Raw genomic sequence first — 14216 nt, 5'->3', positions numbered from 1 at the left:
ATTCTTTAGCCTTCATTTTTTATAGTGACCTATAATTTTTTTCCGTATAATATAGACTGCATATAAAACTATGTATACTAAATTTAAAAAAATCAACCGTGTTTTCATAAGAGTACTTATGAAAATTTAATTTAAAAACTTTAACTAAGCACTTATAAAATTCGTCATCGCGTATTTTTGAATGAGTATACAAACAAAATATCCAAATGTAAACATAATACCTCTTACATAAACCGGCTTGACCCAGAACTTGAGAGAAAGGTCTAGGCGCCCCCCTCCCATTCATCTCCCACTTTAATAACTTTGCATCTCAAGTATGCCACTGCGCATTTATAACTGTTATAATCCAATAGCTTTATTGCAATTGAAATCTTTGTGACGGATTTATACTTGTCAACAGCATGATAGAATTTGCTTCATAGATTCATTTGTTAACATGTTTTTTTTATTACCCAATACTTATTGTTTTTGTACAGCGTGTTAGGCATCCATTTATCAATTATTATTCAATCGCCAATAATTTATGTACTGTGATCAGGTTTGAAGTGCATATAATTACAGCCACAATTGACATAACATCTTGGTCCCTTGGTTTGTGACGCAAAGGATAAAATAGATAGAGTAATTAAAGTTAAGACGCTGCCCAATATCTGTGGTTGATGGTTGACCATCCCGTCCGTCTGTCTGAATTTATTTCATTTAAAAAAACCATCACTCGAAAACTTGGATGACGATGTGAACGTTACTATATTATGACTATTATCAAAAACTATTGTATCTATGTATTGTCTCTGGATAATTGCTATTGGTTTGAAGAGTTTTATTAAAGTCTATCTAGTGCCCTCCGGTCATGTGAGCACAAAGGTAGTCTTTTGAAGCAGTATGAGTTCACTTTTACTATGAATGTTGCATTGTACTGTAAAAATTTAATTCGATCCTACCTATGTAAAGCACCGAAAGACTAAGAAAAATCTTCAAGCCTACATTGTAGGCAGCAGGCAATCAGTCAAGCTTATCTTGTACAAATTGGTTATTAAACGAACTATAGTTAATAAACTACTCAGTCTGAAAGTTCTATCCATGGGTTTGCGCACGCGCCTGGTTCGTGTAAATTATAGGGTTGTCATAGCACTAATCTTAATTGTAGGATATATTTGTGAAATAGTGCATAAATTAATAATTAATTTTATAACAATTCTATTATGAACAAAAGAACAACTTTTGCTCAGATTTAGTGATTGTCAGTATAATTTAGTAAAATGGATGTAGATGGTCACAACTCTTCAAGCATATGAAAATTATGACTTCTGCCATCAGCCATCGAAACGAATTAGGATTTTCAGTTAAAACTGAATTAATCCAAACTTTTATTAATCAGAAGTTATTAGAGAGTCTTAAAGGGCAATTGAATGTAGCTCTACTACTACTTCTGGCTAGCCACATATGTATCTGACGACGATACGTCTTAAGTTGATGTTGTTAATGATTATCAAGTTCTGAAGGTGGTGAGAAAAACCGAGAAAACTATTTCCACTTCTTATAGTCTGGGTCAATTAACATAGGGATTGCGTTATTAAATAACGTAAATTTCTGACACTAATAAAATCTTACAAAATGTTTGTATGGATAATCTATTATTATTTAATAATAAACATGAACAAGTATCCAACTATACGAGTGGTCATTCAATGGTCTAAAAACATTCTCGAATCAAACTTGAACGTCATTTATTGCTAGCAGATTGCTATAGTATACATTGATCCAAATTATAAGGAAAAATGACGCTCAGTTGGACGATACCTTACGATTTTTACAATCATCATGATTTTTACATGACGTATGTCGTCATCAGGTCATTGGAAGTATGAGCATAATTAATATCAATGTTTGATGTTGAATATGTAGATGTGGACTTGTCAAACGCATAGTTGACACACACTCTCACGCATAAAAATAAACTGTAATATGTGGGAGCGATTTTGTGAAAAGGGACGGAAGTATGTAACAGGAAATTGGGGAAGTGATATTTGACCAATGAGCGCGCGCAGTGCTGGAGTTGGCCTTAAGGCGGTACCAACCTATTTTCAGAGAGAATATAATGTTAATATTTCGTATTAAATAGGTGAGATCTTACATGATCATCATATGCGGTTACTGTAAGGCTTTTTTTTATTAATTTAAAATATATTTTCTATGAACAATATATAAATTATTAAATACTGCACTTTACGGTGCCAAATTTAATATTCCACGACAGGCGTATTTTTTTTAAATAGATTCAGAACCTTTGATAGGTAAATATTTAATAATTATAAAGTTTTCCAGTCTAGCAACCCTAATACGGGCGCGTCCGTGAAGGGAAAGCTAGTAGGGTCCGCTTTCTAGCGACCAGACGCTAGTGATAGGTCATAGATATATCTAGGTTAAACGGATGGACTGGAATCTGTTATAATACCTGTAATATAAACTGTAATCTACAGATAATATTCAATCTTGCCAGCGCGCTTTTTAAATGCTTTTTACATTGCGAATGGCGAGAAAAATATTAACAATGGTAACAATAATTTATGAAGAAAAAAAACAGGGTTATAATTACTATAACAATTACTTACATAGACTCTGTGCTTATGTTATTTACGGTAAAATATTCCAATAATATTATAAAGAAGATAACCATCAAATAATTTTTTTAAAGTGTTGCCCACTAAAATATTTGTGTCTTAATTTCGTCCCCTAGTACGTTTCACTCTGATATAGTTTAGATATTTTTATCTGATCAATTTCTATGATATGTTTTATAAAATAATAATAACTGTTATTTACATATTATACCTACCAAGCTTCGGTTTTTTCATGTCTTTGGAGGTTTTATACAATATCAGACACAGGTTTATTCAATATTTTTTATGGTATAAGTGGTATACGAACAGAAGGCTCACCTGATGGAAAGTGACTACCAGCACCCGGGGCGTCTTGCAGGTTTGTTACCGGCTTTTAAGGAATCTGTAGGCTCTTTTCTTGAAAATTGGGTTCGGAAAAACCACGAGTGAAAGCTGGTTTCACGGAGTGATTGTGCGTGGCAAAAAATACTATAAAAATCGCGTTGTTGTCATTTTTGGGACATCTATGTGGTGCAGCTGAAACTTGGAATTCTTGGAATAAGGTGAAATTTAGCGGCAGGGCTTAATCCAAGCTATTCCTCGTAATAATTTCCGTGAAAAATGCGGTAGAAGACGCAAAGTGATCCATGATTATTGGGAACTGCTTAAATTATGTTTGTAGTTTTCCCGTGTTCACGTAGAAGGAAAACATCGTAAGGCAATTCAATAAGCCAAGACAATACAATAAGACACCATTAATAAAATAATGTCTTCTGGACCTGAATTAAGACTGGGTGTTCCACAACGATCAATTATTTAAAGACTTTTTCATAATTATATATATTATAGATAATTCATAACTTTTTAAAGATCACAGAAATCAAGCTACTTTTTACAATGAAACAATGCATTACTACAAATATATGGTTGATCTATAACATATATATGGCTTTTAATTGCAAAAAAAATAAAAAATGCGTGGTGTTTTCTTTATCTAATATAGAAAAACTAAATTTTGAGCTAATATTAAACAATAGTTATCCTCATGTAACTAAACAATTAATATATCGTTCACGTTACTTCATATAAAGCTTAATTATGGTCAGGTCTAAAGTATTTCAGTCATCTATTACTCGGTACAGTTTCCATTCATTGTCTTTTTTCTTCAGTCTCTTCGGCAGCTTTTGGTTCTTTGGTAAAACGGCCATCTACCGAAAATATTACAAACTAAGTAAATTGCATATTTCGGGCTACAACGACATCTATGATTATTCTATAGAAAACAATGTTAAACAATAAAATATTGTTATAATTATGTTTAGAAATTTTCAAGAAAACTAAATTTGAGATTAATAATAAATTTTACGTGATTACGTTTTGTAATTTATTAAAATAAATAAATAATACTTTTAGATTTTTCATTTTTGCAACCCTCGTATATGCAGTTCCTGAATTCAATATTTTTAATACTGGTCACCCACAAGCTCAATCAAGGAAGTGCAGGGATCTGCTAGCCAAAATTATTGTTTTCTGTTATTTTTATTCAATGAAATGCTATTAAATAAATCGATTAACGATTTGGAAAGATGATACCGAGATGAATGAGTGTATGTGCAGGGCGAGTGCAATTAATTTCAGTAGGACAAGAGAAGCAGGTGTGACAGAAGAAAATACCGCATAGACTCGAATTTGAAAATAATTAATTTATTCTTCGTTTATCATTTACAAGTTCTTAATGTGTGTATGAGTGTTTAACGGAGGATACTTATCAGTGTTTTGTTTGAAATTTTTTAATGTGATATAAACATCATAATATTTGACCCACTTACGGAGCCTTGTGAGTTGTGGGTTGACCTATTGGAAATGAATGCGGACGAAGCGCAATGTTATTTTTAGGATGTAGCTTTGCAGCTAATTAAATATTTATAAATGTCTTTCGCAATGCACAATTACAATTCCAAATTCTGCCTAAGATCTACCCGAATTTTTCTAGTTGGAATATGGTAAGTTCTTTGTTAATACTTTGATGCGAAACTATTGTTTAATAATATAATAATTCTCTTAAAAATATGAATTGAAATATTATTACCTTATTATCAATTTTTATCATCTACAATATATATAGGTCTCATTTCTGAAGCCTTAATAAAAGACAAGTTATAATTATAATGATAAACTCAGTCATTTGAAGTATAGTAATAAAAATATAATTTGATCTCGTATTTAAAAATATAAAACATTTTTTTTTTTGTTTAAATAGGTAATTTTCTTGTTTTTTTTTTTACTATATTTATAATAATCTTATTTATGTATTCAGCTTTAATAGCATGAAATTTTTATTTTTATTTTGTTCAACATTGTCGTAAAAAAATATTTATAATTAAGACTTATTACACAGTAATAATAGTACTATCAATGATAAAAAGCTCAGTAATTATTTATTGATTTTCATGCTGAGTAATTAAAAAAATAATTAACCGAATTACACCTGGTAAATTGAAGGAAGAGTAACCGTTGAGTATTTTTCTTGTATAGTATATACATTCTAAAAGGGCAGTTACTTAGTTTAGTGCTGTAATGTGAATATTCAATGAGGTCATGAGAGCCTTCAAAATTGAATTTGATGTTATGTTAAATACTATGCCATTTGTAACAACTGCTTGTAACCTGGGATATGAGAATTATATTAAGGTTATACTTACTATAATTTAATGCTAAAGTAACAACTTCTAAAAAATATAAGCAGTTACACCAACCTAATAATATAGTGAGTAATTTCCCTATGTTATAAATTAAAAAAAATATTCACAGCAATTTTATTTTAAGTTCTTATATTTATTTTATTATTTACATATATTTTTTTTTAATGTTATTAGCTTTTGTTATTTTTTTTTCTGTTATAAGTTTGTATTGTGCTCAATAAATTTTTTATTTATATTTTTTTTCTTTTATTTCTATCATGATATTTTGACTTAAATCCAATAAATCATTTCAGCGTCTATAAAAAAATAAATCAGACAGTAAAAATATGTATAAGAAAATTACTATATATTATGGCTGATAAAAAAAAAAATTTAATTTAAAGTATATTTGAAAAATATATTATCAGATATAACATTCGACAGATATTAAAGATTTGTTTTATAAAATATCACATTTTGTTGTAGCTGCTGCGTTACATTACAGATTTTTGTCTTTTACAGATATAAAAAATTACTTTTTATATATATATAAAACATAATTATTATTTATGTAAATAAATATATTTTATAGATTTTTACAGTATGTCTCATATATGACATGACTGTGATGATGTATGTAATGTATCTAAGTGAGTTTCCTCCACCATAACTTAAAAATACCTGATCAGATTTGCATGTATGGGGTATCGTTAGAATCCGTACATTATTCAAGTTACACTAACAATAAATTATGTATTGTTTTTTTATTTTTGAGGTAAAAATTTGTATTTTATTTTACAGATATAGTGGATATTAAATAATAAATGACATTAAAGAGATGTAAATATAAATAAATAGTCAAAGTGTGAATGAAACAACTTCCTTTGAGGGATCAATTTATCAATAGAAAAGATTCTTTTATTATTGATATCATTTCATTAATCCTATAAAAACTTAGAATAGATCATTGATTAGGTCATGTTAAGCTTAAAAGTCAAGTGAGAATTTTGTACCCTTTAAATACCACAAACTAATCATGGTTTAATACAAACCTGTAGTTAATCAAGTCCAAGTTTTAACGATGGGTTATTGTAACATATTATGGAGCTCTGGATCCGTACTATGGGGTTAGTAGTTTGAGAATATAGAAGGTTGGATGTGGGCCTTACGCCCTAAGGCTGGATATAGTCAGTAATGAAGAAGCAAAATGTTCGCACTCTATCGTTAATTGTGTGCACATTTACTTATCTACTGGTCGGTGCCGCTGTTTTTGATGCACTCGAGTCTACAACTGAGAAAAATAGATTTGAAGTACTACAAGGTAATAAACATTTTTTAAATATTTAAATAACCCTTATCGCTATCACTAAGGTATTCTTTGTCTTTGGTATAATGCCATATCAGATATCTAACTTATTGCTTATTATCTTGGATGTTTGAGCGAGGATCGCCACCCGGTTAAGTGGTCACAATCGTTCATGGACATGTGTTGTAAAAAAATGTAAGCCCTCGCCAATGCATCATATATGTTAGACTATCTCTATACAAATTTAAGAATATCATATATATGACATATGTTGCGTTAAATGCTTTCAGCAATCGAAGGTATGATAATAAGGAAATACAATATAACCGAAGAGGATTTTCGCGTGATGGAGACGGTGGTCCTCAAGTCTGAACCGCATAAAGCTGGCCAACAGTGGAAATTCACTGGAGCGTTCTATTATGCCACAACTGTGCTTACTACTATTGGTAAGATATAGTTTTACAACAAATTCTGGAGAGCCAATTCCAGGGGATTCTAGAATTTTCTACGTTATTTTACGGTAACACATGGATGTAGTTGGCAATCTTTTCATGTGTGGGTATGAGTTTAGTTGTTTAAGCAGAGCTTCTGTTGTGTTAAAAATTAAGGTTAGTTATCTGTGAGTTTTTTATTTGTATTAGGAATGCATTGTTTTTTTGAGTAATAGGTAGTCAGGTACCTGTATTCCTGGAATAGATTTACTAAGCCAACGAGATAATTGACATAGTTATAATGATAACTTAGGTTTGCATTTCTTTACAGGTTATGGACACTCAACACCAGCGACGATTGGTGGCAAATTATTCACAATGTTCTATGCGATAGTGGGGATACCACTTGGTCTGATCATGTTCCAGAGTATCGGTGAACGGGTTAATAGACTTAGCAGGTAAATTTTCGTTCCTCTTAATTTTGTTCTGCTTAATTGACATTTATAATTGATATCTTGCTCGGTGATGCTGAAAAACGTCAATCAATGCTAAAAATCTCCTACATATGTCCACCAAAAAAAATTTGTTGTGTTGTGATCTAAGCTCCATAACTCCTTAAAAGACTAAGCCAGCAGTGGAATATTTATTGGCTGTTAGTTTGTATAAAGTTATCTATTTGATCAGGTCTTAATTCTTAATTTGTTATAATTCACGGTTATTGTTACTTGAACATTATGGATTATGATGATGTCTGACTGACTTATTTTAAACCGATTTTAGTTTTATCTAGTAACGAGTTAAGGTAATAAGGTTGTTCAAGCCTGTCTTTAGGTACCCATTCATCAGACATTCTACCGCCAAGCAATACTGAATTGTTGTGTTCCGTGAGCCAGTGTAACTATTACAGGCACAAGGGACCTAAGATCTCAGTTCCCAAGGTTGGTGGAGCATTGGCGATGTAGGGATTGGTTGAAATTTCTTACGGTGTCAATGTCTAAAGGCATTGATGACCACTTATCATTCCGTCCATTTGCCAGTCAGCCTAACTATGCAATAATCAGCTGCGTAGCTTAGAAGTATAACGGATAGATATTAACATTTAATTTGTTAAGGGTGACACATCATCTCAATCTTCACTTATAATTTGTGTTATTTAATATCCTCAAATATAAAATAAAAGTTGGTGATTGGTCAAAAACCCCATAATAGTGTTCCTTTGGCTGAAATTGCAAAATTATAATGGTTGCTAAGGATCCAATTGTTCCTAGTCTTGTATTAATAATATTCATAAGAACATAAAGTACATATGTTTTAAAATAATTTAATTAATTATTTTCTTCGACTAATGTTTTCCTAATTTTCAAATTCAAGATTTTTATGAATATCGTCCATGATATTCCTAAGTTAAAAGGAGATTGTTAGTAGATCGTAGTTTTATCGGGTGTTTAATATTTCCAGTGTAATAATAAAGTCGATCAAGCGTGCCATGAACTGCAAGCAGACGAGCGCGTCGGAGGTGGATCTGATCTGCGTGGTGACGACACTGTCGTCGCTGACCATCGCGGGCGGGGCGGCGGCCTTCTCCAAGTTCGAGGGATGGAGTTACTTCGACAGTGTCTACTACTGTTTCATCACTTTGACCACAATAGGTAATTTTAGTAACCCTTTGGTTCCGTTGATCAAGTTTTGTGATCCATATTTGTTACTATGTAGTGGCCACCCGAGGTTTCGCTCGCGTTTTAGCGGGTTCGTTGTCAAGTGTTAGGCAAAAAAATAGTCTATATCTATGTCTATAGAGTTCAAGTTTGCTTCATACCAAGTTTCGTCAAATTCGGTTCATTGGTTTGGTAGTGTAAGAGCGACAGACACACAGACATACATTAATATTAGTATAGATTTAACTTATTTGAAACCAACAAAATAATCACATGAGACTCATTTACGTTGTGGACATAAATAAGTTTACTCAAAATAATAATTAGTTACTGTAATAATAATAATAGGTAAATCATATTGTGTAAAATGTATCAAGAATGCTTATCAAATATAACCTATTCCAATGGAAGTAGGAAAAAAGATAAACAAACCTTAGATTTACGTTTTTCATGCGATTTGCTAATAACTCAGCTATGTTGTTATATTATATATTTTGGCATATATATTATAACACAACACTTAACTACTTATTTACACTTTAATTTTACTTCCAAAATGCCGATAACAGTTTCGTCAACGTTCAAAACGTTTTCCCAAATCCATAGTGAATATCATAGATTAATCAAGCTCTCGACCAATGATATCTCGTCAATTTGCTGTCAAATGTTGTTTATTTGACTTTATTCTGTTATGGTTGGAATAGAGTATAGCTACATGGTTAATACATACATACAACATATAGAAATACGCATATGTAATAAGATAACGGAAAATATAATCAATTTATCATTTAACAAATTTAAAAAGAGTATTAAGACTAAATTAATCTCTCGGGTTACACCACAGGGCTGATTGAACGCTTATTGTGAATAACAGCATTGTCAGTCTGTTTATTTGAATAGAACAACGATGGGAGTTTCTTGCCGTTGCTTCTCTCAAGAGGCTGCTCTCGAACGAGAGTTGCTTTGATTTGATTTGAACTCTACAAACGTTTTGAGAGTCTTATCAATCGTCTGTCGATAGACTATTATGACTGTTACAATCTAACGTTACGCAATAAACATAATTAGTACTATGATCTGGTTTGGTGGCTGGTTTTTTCTTATGTAAACGATCGTTAAGTATGAATATTGTCGAGAAGACGACTAGTCGGCCTAAAAGCTGGGTGTCAACACTGCACTGTTGTACTGATCACACTACTCACTGGATTAATTATATTTCCATGTTATTGAACAATTCATTTTATTGACATGAATACAATATTAGTGTGTAAATTATTTGTACAAAATGTTAGCGCAATTTAAAAGACTAGTAATGCTATCAATACACTATCATATCACTTGGTGGTAGGGCTCTGTGCAAGCCCGTCTGGGTAGGTACCACCCACTCATCCGATATTCTACCGCCAAATAACAGTACACTGTATTGTTGTGTTCCGGTTAAAAGGGTGAGTGAGCCAGTGTAATCACAGGCACAAGGGACATAACATCTTAGTTCCCAAGGTTGGTGGCGCATAGGTGATGTAAGGAATGGTTAATATTTCTTACAGCGGCTTTGTCTATGGGCGGTGGTGACCACTTGTCATCAGGTGGCCCATATGCTCGTCCACCAACCAATGCCATAAAAAAAAAGAACAATTTTATGAAAATTACACTAAATATTTTAGACACTGGGTTTTACTAAAAATTAATTAAAACGGAAATTGCGAACGTTTAGTCTCAACTAATATCATACACAACATATTCTCTATATAGATACTGTGGTATACAGAAAAACTGTGCTTAGATGATTATTCGCTGTCTTTTAGGACATACGTAAACCTGCGATAATATACCACGTAAAAAATAATATTGTTTTAATCCCGTTTGCGGTAATTTATAATACATTTATTTATTGCGTGTTTTTTAACGATTGAATTTGATATAAATTTGTGTCTCCCACGAATTAGGGGTCCCTTGCGAACGCATTGGTTGCCTTTGTTGACTACTACGTGTCGGTAGATAAATATATTTATACCAAATGAAGTGTTTAAATGGATGACTTTACGCCATAGCTTTGACATATAATCTTTTCGTATTTATAATTAGCGATCGTGATTACTTTGACCAAATAGCTGTATATAGGATTTATTATGACGTCATAAATATATTGTATTCTGTTTTTAAATCTGTGTGTGTGTGTGTGTTTCGATTTGCACATACCGTGATCACGAGCTGACTGATCAGTCAGCTGTAACCCGAATATAACGTATGTATTTGATAGCATACGTCGCGAAAGTTTGTGACAATGACGTCATATACTATGTTATCTGACGTCATTTATTATTTATTAATCGTTGCGATTGTTTCATATGCAATTTTTTTTTTTATTATAAAATTATTTTAACATTTAATATAGTCTATATTTTATATATTGAAGTCCATATCGCCTCTGTATGTATGTATGTCTGTTAATTGCATCAAGGAATGTTTGGATTTTTGTTTTTGGAAGTCTCGCTACGCTGATTGTATTTTTTTCAATTTATAATAAGTAAAAGTCCTTTTCTTAATATTTAGATTAAAGAAAATATAACCCTTGACTTAAAAACGACTTATTTCATAATGTGTTTAATAAAATCTTCTACCAATGTAATATTTATAATTAATTGGTTTCTTTTTAGGTTTTGGAGATATGGTAGCGTTACAGAAGGACAATGCACTCAACCGGAAGCCGTCATATGTGATGTTCGCGCTGATCTTCATATTGTTCGGCCTCGCCATTGTGGCCGCTTGTCTCAACTTGTTGGTTTTGCGTTTTGTCACGATGAATACTGAAGACGAGAAGAGGGATCAGCAGCAGGCTGAACAAGTAAGACATCGAATTAAATTTAAGTAAACTTCATTGAAAGATTCAAATTATTTCGGTTCTTGAGAGTTTATTCCAAATCACAATATGCAGTTTTTATGATAAAGGTACATCACAAATGCCTTCGTTTACCTTCGTTTGGAGTTTTTTATTTTGATATATTTCGTTTTTTACTAATAAAAGTACGTTATTGACTCTAAACTAAGGTAGTATAGGTACTGTAGGTACCCAAGGAAATTAAAAGTTTAATAGGGAAAACGATACAATTATATTTTTTTACCGATTTGTGTGTTGTTGTATTCACCAGAAAGATAAAATTAATTGACAACCATTGAAAAATCTTAAAAATTTTTCATAAACTTCAATCTACCACCAATAGATACTAGCGAATTGATCCTTCCTTATTAAGGTGTGTGCTCCTTCAATTATAGGAGACCACAGCACGCACTAAGATTAAGCAAAAAATAATAATAATAATACAATTAAGATAAAAAGTGAAAAAAATATACATAGCAGTAACAAAACAAATATAAATTAGTAACTTAAAATTAAGTATAGCTTATTAATTAAACATTTTCTTTGTGTTAGGTTAAAAGTTTAGTTAGACACTGAATTTGGATAAACTGTAACGATGAATATCGAGGTCATTATTATTTATAGAAAGTATGATATATAGCCATTAACTTAATTAAGGTCATCAACATAAACAATGAATTAATATTAGTGAATAATAATGTCAATAATAATATGTTTTTGTAACTACCCTCCAGGCTCAACAAGTTGCGGTTAGGTTAGAAGGAGACGTGATAACAGCAGACGGTGCGGTTCTACGCGGAGTGGCTCGGGGGACGCGACTGCCAGCGCCTTCGAGACTCGTCAGACCTGGTATGATAAATCCAACACAATTTACATAGTAATAATATAATATCTGGTTAGCCTTTGTGCAAACCTGTCTGCGTAGGTACCACCCACTTCTCATTCTACCGCAGCGCAATAATACTTAGTATTATAGAGTTCCGGTGTAAAGTGTGAGCCAGTGTAACTACAGGCACAAGCATTATGTAGCACATAAAAATTCAGTGATGCGTGCTTGGATTTCAACCCGTAATCATCGGTTAAGGTGCACGCGAACTAACCACTGTATTCTTGTAGGTGACACGTCAATGATTCCGTTATACGTAGACGAAGATTATCCTCCGAGTGTGTGCAGTTGTTCGTGTAGCTGTTTTGGACCAAACAAGTAAGATTAAAAATTATAATGATTTAGCCGATTTTTTATATTGTTATGTAATAAAATGGCATTTCATGTAATAGAATGGCAAAGGAAAGATACAAAGCCATAAAATTTATTAATTATTTGAACTTCAATTCAAATATGAAATAAAACTTGACGTTTATGTATTTGTAAAGTTTTAACACTATTTTAAATATATATCGTATAATACCCTTATCTTATGTATATATTTGTGTACTTCGTTATGTTGAATATTTATTATATATATATATATATATATTTATATGCATGAACACCTATAGTATTACCTGTCCAAGAAGGTCTCAGTTGATACTAACACTAAGAACTTCCTCATAATCGTCTCAATATTAATTTTCCAGATCAATACCTTACCGTGATCCTCTGTCGCCTGTACCACCCACAAACATAAAGCAGATTAAAGCGAAAAACTATCGCGAACTCGGTAACATACCGCGTTATATTGAGAAATCATCATCCAAGAATCGTTCCCAGTCACTCCGCCTAAACTCCGCCTCCGGTTACTTATATATGAACGCTAAAACCAACGACTTCCAACTCGATCCCGAAGATTTTCGCGAAATGGTCGCGAAGAGACGCGAACAGTTACGCAAAGGGATGGCCAGCTACGAAATAACTAACGAACAATATTTAAACCCTTATAGGAACAGCTTCAATCGAACAGAGACGAGTCCACACAGCTCATCCCTATACTCGATGAATATACGATCGGAGAATCGAAGCAACGATCCGTTAGTCGACGATTACGATTCCGAGAAATCGAGTTACGCAAAGAAAAAGCTAATGAAGAACATCGCTAGGAATACGAATAACAAACGAGTTGAGAACTACTTCTACGATGATGCAGTATTGCATTTCGACGACGAATACGCATTCGATGGATCGATATTATTCGCTAAGAGGAGAAAATCGATTGAGGGTAACTGGGAGGAGTTTACGTGTGAATTGCCGAAGAATTCGATATACGATCAAGTTTCGAACGACGGTAGCTACGGCTACTACTTGCCTGATGATGAACAGGAACAGTACTTCGTGAATGATACCCTCACTTTCAACTTACCGCCCCACCGAGCGAGTATATAGTGACGTGTATTAGGTTAGTCTTAAAAGGGCCAATTAATATAAAAAAGACTTGAATTTTGCGGTAGTTAACGATTCGATCTAGCTTTTACACTTAGGTGGGTAGTTGCGGTTTTTTTTTTTTGAATTCGTAAATTACGGCTTGGCTTCTTGTAGATATTGTAATATAGTTACGCTTTGCTGATTTGGGATCTTTTCACACACGTTTGTTGATTATTATTTATCAAATTACAATATTCAAGAGATATTGCCCGTCAGTTGGGTCCCAGTTATCAGTCGTTACTAAGGTGACAAATTAAAAAAATTACAAGTCAAATCCTGTTTACGTGGCTAACTCATGTATAT

The 14216-nt window shown here is 32.4% G+C and overlaps 1 protein-coding gene across 1 annotated transcript; it reads left to right on the top strand.

Annotated features, from left to right (window-relative positions):
• The first annotated feature begins 6170 nt into the window (after positions 1-6170).
• Positions 6171-13955, top strand: LOC125073732 (potassium channel subfamily K member 9-like). The gene is made up of 8 exons (XM_047684745.1): positions 6171-6602; positions 6878-7033; positions 7350-7476; positions 8477-8667; positions 11334-11521; positions 12289-12403; positions 12671-12758; positions 13133-13955. The coding sequence occupies exons 1-8, from the start codon at positions 6476-6478 to the stop codon at positions 13872-13874; spliced, it is 1734 nt and encodes a 577-aa protein (XP_047540701.1). The 5' UTR covers positions 6171-6475; the 3' UTR covers positions 13875-13955.
• Positions 13956-14216: the final 261 nt, after the last annotated feature.

Source organism: Vanessa atalanta, chromosome 25, assembly GCF_905147765.1.
Source record: "Vanessa atalanta chromosome 25, ilVanAtal1.2, whole genome shotgun sequence".
NCBI lineage: Eukaryota > Metazoa > Arthropoda > Insecta > Lepidoptera > Nymphalidae > Vanessa > Vanessa atalanta.
Note: the sequence above shows the minus strand (reverse complement) of the source record. Positions and strands in the feature narration are given on the sequence as shown.